The following is a 16,198-nucleotide window of genomic DNA, read 5'->3' as shown; positions in this document are numbered from 1 at the left end:
AACATGTCGAATCATAAAATTGGAGCATGAATATAATGTGAACAATGAATTTACCTTTTTCTTAGGAAGGATGGATAGATCAAATCCATCATGCTATATTAGAGAAAAAAGCAAAGTGCCATAATAGAGCTGTCGGTATATTGGTCAATATACAGCCCATTGCAGCATGGCCTTGAAATGAATCTTGATTCCTCCTCCAACAATGAGGGGGCCCTGCAGGAATCAGTGAAATAAATATATGAAGATTCTTCTCTCAGAAAAAGCAAAAGAAGATGCTTATTTTTGTATAAATATCTAAGAAATCTGATTCAGGACCACACCTAGATGTGCCAGTCAAACAGAATTTTCAGACTTCTCCTATCAGATAATATGAGTACTACTCAGTTGAATCCATCTCACAGTTTGAACTCCAAGCTCCATCGACCAAGCTATCCTGTCAAACCAGTCTCACATGCACTGCACCCCCAAAGCTTAATTCTCACGGCTCAGGAATCTTGCAACTTTGGAACTTGTAAAGACATTAAAAGACATGGCAGTAGGTCCAAAAATTCCCTTGAGAGGTATATGGTTCTTCCTCTTTTTATAGTCAGTCATTCATGGATCTATTCTTCTGGACACGCAACAGTTGTTCCACAAAAAGTTGCTGCTGCAGAAGATGAGTGGGAAGCTTTATCCCAGGAGAATCTAAAGTAAAAATTGCAGGTTCTGGTCCATGGTAAATCAACAAGGAGAAGATCTCTTCTCAAGTTGCTGTGAGGATTAGATCAGTCCAAGTGTTCTGTTCAAATGATTCCAGGTTCTCTTTGCAATTGCCTTATAAAGAGAGCCTTGGCTCTTCCTTCACCAGCATGAGAAATTAACTTCTCCTTGCTTGCCATTTCCTTCCCAAGCAGAAGATGTATCACCATTATCATCAAAGCCACAGCAATATCTTTTCTTCTAGGGAAACTTTTCCTGCAGACGGGCAATTGTTGCTGCAAAGAGGAGGGAGTGCTCCAGAAGAGTCAGGACTGGTTCTATCAACCGATGCCAAGCCTAGGTTGAAGTGGACATCTGAGCTCCATGAGAGATTCATAGAAGCTGTGAATCAACTTGGTGGAGCAGACAGTGAGTAACTTAACAAAAGAAGAAGACAGAATCCAATGTAATAATTCTCATTCATAGCCGATGCATCTTGCCTTGAGAGCTAACTTAAGATCATCATCTTGCAGAGGCTACACCAAAAACAGTCATGAGACTTATGGGCATTCCTGGACTAACACTGTATCACCTGAAAAGTCACCTACAGGTCCTGATCTATTGCTGGTTTCTTTTCCTTGTTTCTTCTCTTTGCTGTCATGGTTGAAGACTGTGTTGCTCTTGTGAAATTGTAGAAGTATAGGCTCAGTAAGAATCTCCAAGCTCAAGCAAACAGTGGAAGCACCAAGAGTGGTGAGTAGCAGCCTCCAACTTTGAATTCTGCAACTAGGAAAAAGATGCAAACAAAGACTTATTTATCTTGCAGTTATAGGTTGTACATTAGCAGCAGAGAGAACAATTGATGTCAATGGATCTTTCATGGTTAACACAAGTACCATGCCCCAATCAAACAAGTAAGACATAGACAGTGCACACTGTAATGATTTGAAGTATGATGAATCTGGACTGACAGGATGTTGTTACTTTCAGAAGTTTTCAGATAAATGAAGCACTTCAAATGCAAATTGAAGTCCAGAGGCAGCTACAAGAACATCTTGAGGTAAGTCTTAAATTACATATTATTGACACCTTGTCAGAATTCATGCACAGAAAAAAAATTCAACAATTACATAAACATAGTACAAACTCCTAAGTCAAGCATGCAGGCTGCAACTAAATTAGCTTTGATGAAATACTGTGTGTTTGTCCTAGTGTTAACACCATACAAGTAGCTTCTTTGTGGAAGCATGAAAGACACAAGAAACTGAGTTAAACTGAACTCATCCACCTTTGAGAGAAAGATTAGATGATGGTTATTGTAGCATTAATCTTGATAATTTTCAGAAACATTTAGAGGATTGCACACCAACAAATATAAAAATTGTAGATGATAGTGTCCTACATAGAATATTTTCTCGCATTGAGCTCTTTGCAGCAAGGTATGCAATACCATACTGTACCGGTGTTTCGAGGTTGGCTCGGTATGGTACGATACCGGTGTACCGAGCGGTACACCAAGGTGTACACCAGGGCATATCGAGCGATACACCTTGGTGTACCGAATAATTTTATATATTTTCTTCATACTGTAGCACTGTTACACTATAACACTGTAGCAATATAGCACTGCTACAGTATAATACTGTAGCACTGTAGCGATATCAGGAGGTCCACGTACCGGTATATCATCGAACTGGTACATACCGTCCGTATCGGGCGGTACCATTCGGTACTGCATACCATGCTTTGCAGTAACTAAAAAATTCCTTACATGTAACTCTATTTATTATATCATCTTCTTCACATGATTATCAAAATTCCCTCTAATAAAAGAATTTCCCAATTAGAGTTATTTCTAAAAAAAATTTCATCTAAATTTTCTTTGAATTTACAAAAACATTTACATGATCCCACCGGGATATTTATACAAAATCTACTAAAGCTAAACAAAAACAAAACTCAACATTTAGTTGATAATTGTAAAGCTAAAATAAACCTCAAAGATCAAGTTTCAGGAAAATGCTTGATTCCTTTTTCGTTCTGTTCAATCTCCTCTATTTTGTGCTTCCATGCGATGCTTAAAATTAACAAGTGTCATGAAAAATGGGTTTGTGAAAGGTTCAAAGGAATTTGCAACTCCAAATAGAGGCACAAGGAAAATACTTACAGTCAGTGCTGGAAAAGGCTCAAGAGACACTAGGGAAACAGAATTTAGGGTCTCCAGGAGTGGAAGATGCCAAAGTTCAGCTCTGTGAACTTGTTTCCAAAATCTCAAGTGAATGTTTCAGCAATGCATTTCAAGGATCAGAAGAAATACCTGGTCTGAACACTTCAGAGCTGCATCCATCTCAACCTGTTGATTGCTCAGTAGAAAGTTGCTTGACATCATTTGAAGGATCACAAAGTGTCTGTAAAAGCTTGAGAAGCTGCAATGGCAGCTTACCACTGTGCCAGCAACAAGTTCATGAGAATAGCAGGCTTGAAAACACTCAATCTGCATGGTGTTATTTGCATGAGCACAAGACTTTTTCCTCATCCAGCTTAGGAGATTCAGAAAGGACATCTTTCGCAGCCCAGAAGGACTTTGAGACACTTCCTACAAGCATTAAGACCCAAAATGAAGGAGGAACTGGTTCTGAGGCCCAGGGAAAGGAAAGTGATGATGAGAACATATCTGTTGAGCACCCAAACAGCAGTAGACCTGCAGATCAACAGGGGAGAGGCAAGCAATCAGATAGATTTGGGCTGCTTACTCACACAGCACAACTTGATCTCAATGCCCATGAAGACAATGAAGGTGGTACAAGTAGCAGATTTGACTTGAATGGCTTTAGCTGGAGCTGATTTGTGCCTAGAAGAGAAAGATCAAGGATATACCATTTATAATGTTGCAGTACTGAGGCATGTTGCACTATAATCATGTTGCAAAGGTGAGCACTTGCTTCCTTAACCAATCTATTTAACCAAAATAATTGATGGCTATAACACGAAGCTAATGAAAAAGGACAGTGCGCTGCAAGAAACTGAGGATGCATGTAAAATACAGCAGTATAAAGGAGAATCTCAATACCATGCCTTTGTAGCCAAACTAGCCATTCTAGCAAGTCAATTTCTTTGATATCCTTCACTGTGTGATACATGTCATTGATGGAATAGCTACCTGTATTGAACTATCATGTAGTTTTTGATGAACTATAAAAAGGAAAAAAAGAAAGGAACATCAGTTCTTAATGAATTATTGTATTCACCTGGATTTATGTTAGCAAAGCATCAATTAGATTGTGTGTGTGTGTGTGTGTGTGTGTGTGTGAGAGAGAGAGAGAGAGAGAGAGAGAGAGAGAGACCTAGTAGGATTAATTTCATGTCTGGTTAATTTCATGTATGGTTATTACATGGCCAACAGATCAGATTGCAGCCTCAGATGGTAATACACATGAGAATGTCTTAGATCCTCAAAAGGATCCAGAAAGTGTTTAGTATCATCTATCATGTTCTTCAGAGGAAAAGAAGAACCTCATCCAAAACAAACACAAAAAATTTACTTTCATTTTTACAACCACTACATGAGTTACTAATCTGGCATTAGAAATTCCCATTTCGTGCTTCCAACAGTTGGGAGTTGAGTTTTTATATAGTCTTGAAGAGAAATTCTTTCCTGATTTATCTCTGATAACAATTAATAGTGTGAACTGCTATTATGTTTAACCATTCATCTGGTTACTTGCGAATGGATTATGTGCAATTTCTGTTCTTACAAGCACAGGAAATATTCTGAAGGCTATGGAGGCACAGAGGGCCATTGCAACATTCAATAAGAATTCGACATCGATGGATAAGTGAGAAATAAGAATCTACACCACAGTTGTCTGGTAAGTGTTATTCCTGAGAACTAAACAATTTGCCAACAATTTACCTCATTGTTCTGAAAACTTTAAATACACAGATATTCACTATGGTGAACAAGAAAAAAGTATCCAAAACACAAGGGTAGTAACAAAACTCAACTTTAATACACAAATTGAGATGTGTGGTTTCACTATCTTGTACAATACAATTTAACAAGGTATGTATGTAAAACAGATACACAGGACAGATGGATTACCCATCTATCCATCCTTTTGGATGGTTGACCAGCTACCAATCGGTGAAAAATCGGGTTCTCAGCTAAAAGAATGTAGTAGTATGCACAGGGAAAGAAGAGAAAACCAATGAAAATTTTGGAAGAACAAAAACCAATGGGTAGATCATCACTGGGGGTCTGAGAATGTGCTCATTGGAATTTCTAATATTGTGGATGCATTTAAATTCTGAAACTTCTCTAGTTCTCTTGCAATCTGCACATCACTAGGCAAGAAATACTCTGTCAAAGCCTTGGTTGCAAACCTAGGAACCATCCCTGCTACTATGATGCCAAGAAGGCATAGCCAGAATAATCCAGTCCCCATCATTTTAAAGATGGCCCTGCATGAAAATTGAGGCATCAGTAAATTGAGTCTACACAAAGTTGTCTTCTATCTGCTACAATGAGCTCGTTTGTCTCAAGGCATTAAGATGCATGTAACCAATTCAAGAATTTGTGATCATCAACAAGATTTGAAACTACTAAAGAAAGATCAACAGGTTAGGGAAATAGGCTGTACCAGTAACCAGGTAGCATCCAAATGGAGTCTATGATGATGACACATATTACTGTTGCGGCAATGCAACCCCATACAGATGCATGTGTGAGCCAGTTCCACCTAAACACATCCATGGCCAAGTGAATGTTCACTAGAATGACCACAGCAAGGATCCACAAGTCTCCTAGGCCGGATACATCGACATCGCTGTGTCTGTATGCAAGATAAGGGATGTAGAATATAGCAATGCTTTGCCAAATGCAATCCATCATAGTGAAGATGAACAACTTGAGGTTGTATCTTTCATCCCTCTGCCCTGCCCTGTAGAGCTGGGGGTACTTCAGCAATGTCTTCCTGCTAAGATCCTTGTCAAGGATTCCAACGATGATGGTTGGCAGTGCAGTGTAGATCACAGAATACAAGACACTGCTCCATTCGCTTATTGCGCTTGTCAAGCTATACGCAGTGTATAACACATACCTAGAGTTCAAAAACCATATGTTAAACATACAAATTAGCTGAACTAACAGATTGGGTGGAAGTATCGATGATGATGCTTACCAGAATAGGACGAAGACAAACACAGCATTCCTGTAGAAGTTGTACAAGATCATGTAGGCCATCCTTAGGTAATTCCAATGTCCATGGACCAACAAGAGGGGCACCAAGAACCTGAACTGTCCCATAGCAAAATCTGACGCCATGACAGCTTGCCTTCCCTCTTGGCCACTTATGCCAATCCCAACATCAGCCATTTGGATCATTGAGACATCATTTGCACCTGGAATCATACACAAGATTAGCACACAACAAGGAATTGATATCTTCTATAAGTTTGAAGTGAATTCTCAAGTTAGCTACATTACCATCACCAATTGCAAGGGTCATGTCATCCGTTCGGTTCTTTATGAGAGCAACAATTCCAGCCTTCTGCAATGGAGCCACACGGCAGCACAACACAACATCACATGTCGTGGCCACTTTGAATAGCTGTTCCAGCAAGAACAACATGCAGAACCACATCAATCCTAAGACCAATACATCAAGGAATCAATTTAAGTGCATCAGTAGATTCTTACCTCTTCTTCCAGTTCTGTCTCCAAAATGTAGACAAGGCTGGTGCCATCAATGATCAAAGCCAGAGGAGACTTTGCAGATCCTGCACCTGCTAGTCTGCTGGACATGGAAGCTGCATCTTGCAGTCTCCTTTTACAGGATTCCCTGGAGTTGCTATTGATCACAATCTGAGTCATTTCACTTGTTAGAAGCTTGCAAGAATAGCCAATGGAGATGGCAGTTTCTTGCTTATCCCCTGTCAACACCCAAACCTTGATGCCAGCTTGCCTCATGGATTCTATGGCTTCTGGTACACCTTGTTGGAGCTTATCTTCAATCCCAGAGGCACCCAAGATGTGAAGATCTCTTTCAGCATTTGATGCGATAGCTTTTAGCAACTTCCCCCTGCCGATCAAAGCTGTAGTTGCATTCTCATATGCAGACTGCCACTTCTTGAACTCGTGTTCACTTAATTCACGCATGCCAACCACCAATGTCCTCAGACCCAAAGATGAATAGGAATGGAGATTTGTTTTGGTTGCATGAATGATGTCCAAATCTAGGTTCTTTTGTACAACTCCAAACATTGAATTGTCGGCACCTTTCACAAATAGCTTCACTGTTCTATCAGGACAGCCAATTATCACTGACATCCTCTTTCGATCACTATCAAATTCATGAAGGCCCAAAACATCAAATCTGCATTTCCAGTATTGCAAGTTAAGATACTTTTACAAAAAGAAATTATGAATTACTGGTACTCAGAAGACTGTGTTTTGCAAACTGCAGTTAATGCTGAGAACAATTCTTCAAGTAGGTTTGAGGTCTTCCTATTACTTGTAGAAGTGATACTATCAGTTAGATTTAAATCTAAAGCATTTGGGACACAAATCTTAGAAGAAAAGATGCTAAAGTCAACAAGACTTTGGAGTTGTGCACTTTCAAGTCAGCTTCAGGTTTTTGGAAAAAAACTGATCACCCAACTTCTTTGGCAATCACTTCAAAGTGAAATATAATTTCCGATAAGATGAGGGGGACTCATGGCAACATGAAAACAGAGTAGAAAATTAAGATAAAAAATGTTAAAACATTATTTGAGCATCTACTTATCATAATACTCACTATAAGGACATATTTAAGCTAATAGTTAAATAGATCCAGCAAAGAAGTTTAATTGGATCCATGTGGACATCCCATCCACTGATAAACTTGAGAGAGAAGCAAGCAAATGAAGGTAGACCAAGTCAAGTCTTTGCCAGATATGAATATTGTGCTGGCTCCAGTTCTGATTGATTGGAATTATGTGGTGGTGGTACTGTTGATGAAACCAATCACCAAGCAAGGGGACACCAATAACAACTAAACACTGGATAAGATTTTCTTTCTTCTCCATTTGTTCTTGGCCATCTCCTCAGAGATTGAGCATATGATAAGGTTGAAGGAGTGGGAACATAATCTTTCTCTGACAAAGTGGGGAAAGCTTTTAACCAAATTATACTTCAGATTGCATATCGAAGTAACAGACCAAAATGGGTCGGTTGCAAAGTAGATCAACCAATTCAATCCCTGTTCTTCTTGCTGATGTTGTTCCCACCATGGCAAAGCCAGGAAGAAGAAAAGAGGGACAGAAGAGGATATTAACATCCAGCCACTACGAACCCTAAGCTTAAAGCTTGTTGACAACAAGGCATCTAAAAAGACCCAATTTTGATTCAGGAATCACAGCACAATGATAGAACAAATGGTAGAAGAAGGAAGCAAATAATTGGAAGGAGCATGAAGAGTAGCAGTACCTCTGTCTTTCACCGACCACATCGATGAGGATATGCCCGGAGGTGCGCTGCATAAGCACGAAACCATAAGCAGCAGCAGCATAGACCAAGGCCTGCTCGTCGGGCGACTCGCCCTGGTAGTCGATGAGCTTGAGCGATGGCTCCGGCGTGTCGACCAGTATGGGCACGATGGTGTTGCAGGTCGCTAGCGCAAGGAAGAAATCACGAGCACGATTGGCCTTCTCGATTCCTTCCCCGCCCATCAACGCATTCATCAGCTCCGGATCGGTCTTCACGCTCATCTTCGGTCTCCAGGTCTCCCCGTCCACTGCGATGAACGATCATCAGAAACAATTCTGATGCATATGGGCGAGGAAGAAGAAGTAAGCATCGCATCATTATTACCTGTAATCGAGTGTCCGTCTTCCTCACCATCACTTGCGGCGCTGTAGTCCACCCCGCCAACGCTGGCGCACCGGAACTCCATTTTGTTCTCCGTGAGTGTCCCCGTCTTGTCGGAGAACACATACTTAATCTGCCCGAGGTCCTCGTTGATGTTGAGCGCCCTGCACTGGAACCTCGTCTTGCTCCCCTCGTCGAACATGTTCTTGTCCTGGATCATGAAGAAGGCCTGCCCCAGCCTCACCAGCTCCATCGATATGTAGAGCGCAATCGGAATCATCACCTGGAATATGATCACTGACTTGAGGAAGCTGAACACCGTCTCCCACCCCACCCCGTAGTAGTTGTAGGTGTCCGTCTTCGGGCCCGAGTAGTCCTCCTTCCGGTAGTACAGTAGGTCGTTGAGCTCGTGGTGGTGGTTGGCGAGCCACACGCCGGCGAGCACCGTGACGATGGAGCATAGAGATACCAGTGCCACGGCCAGCAGGATTACCTCCCGGTTCATGTGCGCCTCGAGGCGGCTCCGCTTCGACGGCGCGCCGGAGCTGTTCAGCATCACCTTCGTGTCCTTCCCGGTGTACACTGCGACGCCGACGACCCAGCTCGTATTCTTCAGCTCGCACCCCCGGAGGATGATGTTGGACGGGCCGAGTGAGACCCGCTTTTCGCCCGGCACGTCAGCGCTGGCGAGGAAACCGTAGATGTTGCGGTTCGGCTTCTCGCAGCGGATCAGGCCAGCGGTCGACTCCGGCGGCGTTGACTGCGTCTCCTGCTTCGCGTACCGGGTCTTGAGATTGGATTCGCCGTCCAGGTTGATGGTCTGCACGTAGGCCACGCCGGTGGGATCGCTGGTGGCGAGCAGGACCATGTCGCAGGGGAGCGTCTCGTCGGCGGTGACCTTGACGACCTCCCCGACGAGGATGTCCTTCCACCGCTTGGGCCGGAACTCGCCGCCGGGCGCCAGGACCTGGGCGGTCCGGTTATTCTCATCCCGGTCGGAGCGATGCCGCCGCCAGTCCTCGTACCCGTCCTTGACCGCGGTGACGCCGAGCACGAAGGCAAGCGGCAGGATGGAAGCTGCCGGGGTGAACACGCCGAGCTGCGGGACCTGGTTAAGCCCCGCGAGGATGAGGAAGTAGACGTAGGCGACGCGGTGGAACTGCTCGAATAGGTTGCGGGGCAAGAAGGTGAGGACAGAGTACTTGGTGGTCCTGATCGAGTTGTCGGCGAACTTGATGGGCTGGTTGGTCCTCCCGGGGTCGTTGACGTACACGAACCGGGCGTCATCGTCGCTGATCTCCCTCTGCGATCCGAGCTTCTCGGAGTCGGAGCGCTTGGAGGGGTAAGAAGCGACGGGCTTCGACGTCGAACGCTCAAAGGAGACGGCGGAATTCGAACTGGACGACGGAATCCTTTCGGCACGATGCCACGACGACGAGCTCCTCGAGCGAGAGGCAGCCTTCGGTAGCACGTCGGGATCGTCATCCGGCGGCGCCGACGGGTTCAAGGAGGGCCTGTTGGCAGCCATGAAAGAGAAGAAGAGAAGCTTCAGGAGTTACAGAGGGGCAGAATCCATGGATTTAGATGGCAGATCAGAAGAGCCGAATGGTCCGAGCAGGCCATCTAGAAGACCAGGAGGCTGTCAAATATGATGCACGGCTATGACCGAGGAGATGAGGTATGACTTTGGCATCCAGAAGCCATCTACAAGGTCAGGAGTCAAGCATCCGAGTCCAACATGGCTTCTTCTCCAAGCTCCAAACCAAGACCTTCTCCATCGAATTCACTGTGGAGACTTTCTTGCATCCTTACGCCATTTTTCCTCCGTTCAGACTGCAGCTTCCCTTCTGCTGCCATCTCAAGTCTCTGCTCCCGTCAGCACCATCAGAACCTTCGGTAGAAATTGCACCATCTCCGATTCCGTAAGTCGAGGGATGTTACCTTGAACTCTACTTGGCAGCAGCGGCAAGTGACTCCAGAACCATTCTCAGGGTTGAGGTGGATATCCACAGCACATCACCGCGGCAAATTACCACCCCTGTTGAATCGTGTTGTCTATCGAGCCAGATGTCGACGTCAACACGATAAGGTCCGAGTCGCATTGGTTGACCTGATCCGAGATAACGACGCCGCCAAGCTCGACTGAGGAGGCGATGCTCAAGTGTATCCTGACCATTCCATCGGATCAAGCACATGGGACAGTTCATTTCGGGAGAATGATAGATGGTCATTCACGTGATAAAGACCTCTCCACAGACCGCGAGACCTGTCATTCCCAGAGGAAGAATAGTTCAGAGAAGGCATGAAACAGTAGAGATTAATGGACATGAGAGATCCTTCCTTGGCCTAACCTGAACAGTAGAGATTAATGGAAGGAGAAGAGCTATGAAAGCAGCAGCTTGATGTTGTTGAGGGGCGATGTCAAGCAAGATGATGAAGCTCCACCATCATTGGGGATGCCAATGAATCACAAGCATAACAAAGACATCTCACATTTGTAAGTCTCATATTTTCATATTACAAGAGAAAATTCATTCAAGCTATACACTTTCATATTTTCTTAAAAATGGTTCTATATATATATATATATATGAAGCTGAAGTGTATGCATAGAAAGGAGAACACACACATCAAACAAACAGACATATTTATTAATAAAAAAACTATATTTAAAAAAAAAACTCAAGATGATGATGAAATATTTGTCACCTTTCGAGAGTCAATCTGGACCATAATCTTGTAACTTCTGACTATTGATGTCATACCTATACAAATTAGAGATGTCAATAATGTGGTGGGTTAGGTCATGATTGAGCACAGTGAGCAATCTTTTGTTGCATGGTGAGATAAAATATTGCTTGGTTGTGGGCATTCCACATCCTCTCCAAAGCAATTATGATGGATATTAGAAGTTAATCCAATGTTTCCCTCTACAATCAAAAAGTCTTATATAGTTGAAACAGGCTATTACTACTCAAGGCCAGTGATAGTGAACCTGATGCCCCACTTCATCACACATGACTCCCTGAAACAGAGCAATTTAGTGTGACAAAGAATGGCAGGGAGGCTGGGTGAGGAAGGTCAGGTGAACTTGTATTCCTGGATACAGAGGAGTGATGGAAAAGTAGAGGAACAGTGGCAGCTAAACTTACAAGTAATAAGCAGCAGAAGATAAAAATGTTTACTGACTTTGCACTGCTAGCATTTATTAGTACTATCTTGAGTTTGACCTACTGTTTAGCTCTGTATAACTTTGAGGTAGAGTTGACCAAAGTTTCTACAAATGTAAATCTAGAGTAAAGAAAGTAACTGGTGGATTCTTTCCTAAAGTAACTGGCAGGCTTATACTATTTCTCCATTTTTCTCCATAAATATTCTATCTTCATGGAACTAATTTGCTTGGTTACATACCATGTTGCTTTCCTTCATTACTTTGAACTGTAGTTGGTGCACTCCATGCTCCAAATGACTTGGATCCCTCTCTTCCTGAGTTCCATGTTTTATACTGCAATAGCTAGTTTGTCAATCATGAACATTGTTTTCCATTGCTTCTGCTCCATAACTGCGAGGTTCCAGAACAGCAGAAGAAAAGGTCTTCATTTGAATAACCCTAAATAAAACCAATGTAATGATGTAAGCATTCATTAAACAATATAAAGGCCACAGAAGTTAGAGAGAGGAAGAAAGGTTGCATAGCGACGCACATGGCTAAACATGGAAAGATGGAAGCAGTTCCAAGAAAGAAATGTATATATTATCTACATCAAACAGGCACTCATTTCTCCTTGCAATCTTCCACCATTTTTTGTGAGGCCTTAACATGAACGAAAAGTATATTTATTGTCTCACAAACTTGGGTTTTGGACTCAACATCAGCCTCTCAGCTTCCATTATGGACTCATTCAAGCTCTGACACTGTCTCAATCAAGGTCTGTTGTAATGTACCGTATCAGCGTTTCGACCCGAGCTCGATACCGGTACGGTACGGTATATCGCTCGGTATACCCAGGTGAGTGTACTACTCGGTACAGGGCGGTCCGCGTACCGCTGGCCTGTCGGACTGGTACGTACCGCCCATACCGGGCGGTACAGTCCGGTACGGCAGACCTTGGCCTCAATGCACACAGGTAACTGCAGGACCTCAAAGTGGGTTTCTCAAATCATGGTATTTGAGGCCATTGTCAAAAACAATATTGCATTCACACCCTAGATAATTTTGCATCTGTATTTCCACATATATATATTCTAGATAACACTTGTAATCTCAACCTTGAAGAAGGACACAGTGTTGGGCCTATGATGAAAGGTATTGAATAGTCAAAACAGAAACCACCAGTCCTATCCATTGGAGTCCAAGTTATCTGGCTTACTTCTATTGTGAAGACTTCAATGATGTTCCATAAGAGAGCTAGTTCTGCATTTAACTATTGGTGGTAATGGATTGATACCAAGAGCAGGAATCTTGAGTCCAAAAATTGAGAGCATATGTGATAGTTTCTTGATTCAGAGGCACCTTCAGCCCTTGCAGTACAGCATGTAAACATCCCACGTAGGGTCCAGAATTGATGTTGGAGGATAGCAACAGAATATTTGTTGATAATAGAGGAATATAAAAGAGAGGAATAGAAGATAATAATTAAAAGATAATAGGAAAATAAATATATAACTACCAAACTCGCTCTTGCTCAAGGAAAATACTTCTAGGATGAAGACCTTGTACCTTCGCACATCTCGCACGTGGATGATGGAATCATACCATCGGAAAATAAATGTGGCCTCGCACCACTCACATTCAAAGTGGAAAAAGAACACATTTCATTGATCTATTTCTGATTTAAATACATTATAATATTCTGACTCATAAAAATAGGCAAAATATTACAATTGAATCAAATCAAATATATGATTTGATCTCTCTTCGAAGAAAATAATATTCTTGATTGATATGCTTTCATCCTCGTTGAGACTAATCCTCACAAAATCTTCCATTATAATTTAAAATCTTCAATAACAATCATAATTTAATTTTTTATTTATTTTATATTTTTATTTTCGCCTTGAGTAGATGTTGTCATGTGACAACTCATGACAAATGCAAATATCTTAAAATTAATAAAATTCATTTAAATAACATATAAATTAAATTATTCTTGCATAAAAAATTCTTGACTAGGAATCTCCCATAGTGACAAAGTCAATGAAGAGCATTGCAATCACTACTAACATCAATAACACTTCAAATTTTACAATCTTGTAAAGATATGGCTAATTGTAGTACCAAAAACATATGCTTGATTTCTTTTCTTTTATTTTTGCTATACTATATATTCAAACAATTCCTATAAAGATATCATTGGTCTCCAAGCACCATAAAATAATAGATATCAATAATAATAACATGGGGAAGGATATAAGGATATAGTACAAATAAGATCAAGAATACTCTTGATACATATTGGTAGATATTTACTGATACAACTAAATACTGATAATAAAATATAAAATTTGATATTGGGGTGATATCATCAATTGTAACTTTTCGTTATTTTAATCAATGATATTGGATGTCAGTGTACTATCCAATATACCAAAACTAAAATTATGCACCCAATAGATTACTAAATTCGTTATCTGACCAGTATTTAAATTCTTGGAAAACAACTGTTACTTCACTAACCTTCCTAAAATTTAGCTCAACTACTTACTACATTAAACTAATTTGACCTGGCCAAAAGGACAGTTCATTAGCCCAATAGTTACACAAATAATGGGCTATAACATAAAACATCATCAATTCGTTAATCAAATCATTACGGAGAACCAATTGAAGCCTTCAAAATGGTGGTGATGCTGCCTATTTGCTTGAGACTTCAATGGACTACAAAAGAACTGGTTGGGAAAGCAGGATTCTAAAATACTGTGAGAACTCTAAGGTCATGTGTTGGGCGAGGGGTACAAAGAAGAAAAACTGGATTAGGTTAAGATATATCCACAGTTTAATTATATACAACAATGCACTGTATGATGAAAGGTAATCTCATAATTAGCAAGGATCACAGAATTTTTAAGTTGAGAACCATAAAGTATGCAGCAAAGATGGCAGCAATCACAACCCTCACTAATTAGATAAACCTGACTTAAGCAATACTTAATTTCTATACAGAGGAGTTCTTTAGGATCTCAGATTATGCATGGGATACCAATTTTTCACATGTTCATTCCACCACAGGGTCACAGACCTTGTGAAGTTGTGACTTTGAAAGATACAAGTAGTATTTTTTATTATCGAATATCAATACTGCTACAGTAATCTCTAAGCCATCTAAACTAGAGAAAATTGTTGTTTGCCAATACAGCATAAATTTCCAAAGTATACAAGGAAAAATCATTGAGATCAATCAGATAATTAACAGGTTAAATAATTACTCACGAGACAATATACCTTAAGATCATTCAATCGACTCACCTTTTGGATGCAGTCAACATATGTGCCCATGGACGTAGGAGTAACTGGACCTGCTAACATGGATTTATTAGTGCTCCTGCAATAGCAGATACCTAGAATAAAAAATGAAATCTTTTACCTCTTAGGAGAGTGTGCGCGCATGAGTGCATGCTAGCATGCCTTCTTTTTCTTTTCTGAGGAACAAGGGAAAAGTGCTAGGAATTTGTTCCATCAGCTGCCCCCTCATTGCTTTCAGGTCTGATAATATGATTCTTTCAATTATTGTCACATGGAAAGTCTCCTTCCAAGTCACAAGATTTGATGTCTGTTGTCCATAACTCAACTTTACTGCTAAGCAACAAAAGCTTCACTTTTCATCAAAGGATAAAAAGCTTCTCTTGACTGTGAAGAAGACAGATCCCAACTTCACAACTCTTCCCTGTAACTCCATCTTATTGTCCTGAAAAGGATAAAGCTCCAAGGGAGAAGAACCTGTTCAAGTACAGTCAAGATTCTGAACCCCTCAACACTGCAACCCAATTGGCTTCATGAATTACCTGTCAGATTTTAGCACACAAAACAGGGTCCAAAAACATGCAGATGTCATCCCACATGGGCATTTGTATTTATTCTACAAATCAATGACAATCATGATATCAGTTTGATGAGAAATATAAACGGCCAAAGTCTTGATCACCCAGGTCATAAAGGAGCAATCATACCTGCTACGACAACACCAAAGTCGCCCCTCAATCTAATAAGAAACATTTGACTGAACAATCTTTTAATTTTATTCTATTAAAACCATAAGACCAGTGAAGTACATGACACAAGTCTACGTAACAACTATTATTTTATACCAAAAATTTTGTTAGATGTTTATTCCTGAAATGCCAGTTGTATAAGTGTGTATCTTAAATTATTCAGAGAAAAATTCCAAGTTCATTTATTTGGGTTAGTGCTGTCAATAAATCCTCACACAGAATAGCTTCTTCCTCATTCTTGGCTGTTCCTCAGGTAAATTTAATTGGTAATAAATGGGTAACAAATGCACCACATCTGACCTTCTGCCAAAATATAATGCTATCAGAATTCTATTGTCATATTCTGAAGGAAGAGACATCTCCTTGGAGTTTGATTGTAGCCCCTTACCTCAAGTGGGCCCTTCAACTTGTTGAGCCTCAGAAGTCACGGGTTAGATCTGGTAGTGAGGGGTCCATCCCTTT

General features: G+C 41.3%; 2 protein-coding genes and 1 long non-coding RNA gene across 5 annotated transcripts; 1 reads left to right on the top strand and 2 right to left on the bottom strand.

Moving 5' to 3' along the window:
- Positions 1-322: 322 nt before the first annotated feature.
- Positions 323-3,931, top strand: LOC135584756 (myb-related protein 2-like). 3 transcript variants are annotated; one of them, XM_065079894.1, is made up of 7 exons: positions 323-796; positions 894-1,107; positions 1,212-1,288; positions 1,374-1,431; positions 1,505-1,592; positions 1,669-1,738; positions 2,797-3,931. In XM_065079894.1, the coding sequence occupies exons 2-7, from the start codon at positions 897-899 to the stop codon at positions 3,520-3,522; spliced, it is 1,230 nt and encodes a 409-aa protein (XP_064935966.1). In that variant the 5' UTR covers positions 323-796; positions 894-896; the 3' UTR covers positions 3,523-3,931. The 3 variants fall into 3 exon arrangements, with proteins under 3 accessions (XP_064935966.1, XP_064935967.1, XP_064935968.1); XM_065079895.1 differs by lacking the exon at positions 323-796 and having other exon boundaries at positions 834-1,107; positions 1,511-1,592; XM_065079896.1 differs by lacking the exon at positions 323-796 and having other exon boundaries at positions 966-1,144.
- A 735-nt stretch (positions 3,932-4,666) lies between these two features.
- On the bottom strand, positions 4,667-11,025 carry LOC135587987 (phospholipid-transporting ATPase 1-like). The gene is made up of 8 exons (XM_065079891.1): positions 10,879-11,025; positions 8,531-10,793; positions 8,147-8,453; positions 6,377-7,052; positions 6,164-6,287; positions 5,859-6,078; positions 5,319-5,777; positions 4,667-5,139 (listed from the first exon to the last, which is right to left on the bottom strand). The coding sequence occupies exons 2-8, from the start codon at positions 10,053-10,055 to the stop codon at positions 4,926-4,928; spliced, it is 3,525 nt and encodes a 1,174-aa protein (XP_064935963.1). The 5' UTR covers positions 10,056-10,793; positions 10,879-11,025; the 3' UTR covers positions 4,667-4,925.
- A 290-nt stretch (positions 11,026-11,315) lies between these two features.
- Positions 11,316-15,598, bottom strand: LOC135587990 (uncharacterized). Its single transcript, XR_010476031.1, has 3 exons — positions 15,112-15,598; positions 14,994-15,043; positions 11,316-12,137 (listed from the first exon to the last, which is right to left on the bottom strand). It is a non-coding gene; the product is annotated as an uncharacterized LOC135587990 (long non-coding RNA).
- Between the last annotated feature and the right edge of the window lie 600 nt (positions 15,599-16,198).

This window comes from Musa acuminata, chromosome BXJ1-8, assembly GCF_036884655.1.
Source record: "Musa acuminata AAA Group cultivar baxijiao chromosome BXJ1-8, Cavendish_Baxijiao_AAA, whole genome shotgun sequence".
In the NCBI taxonomy this organism is placed as follows: domain Eukaryota; kingdom Viridiplantae; phylum Streptophyta; class Magnoliopsida; order Zingiberales; family Musaceae; genus Musa; species Musa acuminata.
The sequence above is the reverse complement of the archived record's forward strand: the minus strand, read 5'-3'. Positions and strand labels throughout refer to the sequence as shown.

Coding starts and splice junctions, on each gene's coding strand:
- LOC135584756 (XM_065079894.1), top strand. CDS start 897: ATGTATCACCATTATCATCAAAGCCACAGCAATATCTTTTCTTCTAGG. Junction 1,593..1,668: donor ACCATGCCCCAATCAAACAA/GTAAGACATAGA, acceptor TGTTACTTTCAG/AAGTTTTCAGATAAATGAAG. Junction 1,739..2,796: donor AGCTACAAGAACATCTTGAG/GTAAGTCTTAAA, acceptor GGTTTGTGAAAG/GTTCAAAGGAATTTGCAACT.
- LOC135587987 (XM_065079891.1), bottom strand. CDS start 10,055: ATGGCTGCCAACAGGCCCTCCTTGAACCCGTCGGCGCCGCCGGATGAC. Junction 6,288..6,376: donor AGACAGAACTGGAAGAAGAG/GTAAGAATCTAC, acceptor TTGCTGGAACAG/CTATTCAAAGTGGCCACGAC. Junction 5,778..5,858: donor TTTGTCTTCGTCCTATTCTG/GTAAGCATCATC, acceptor TTTGAACTCTAG/GTATGTGTTATACACTGCGT.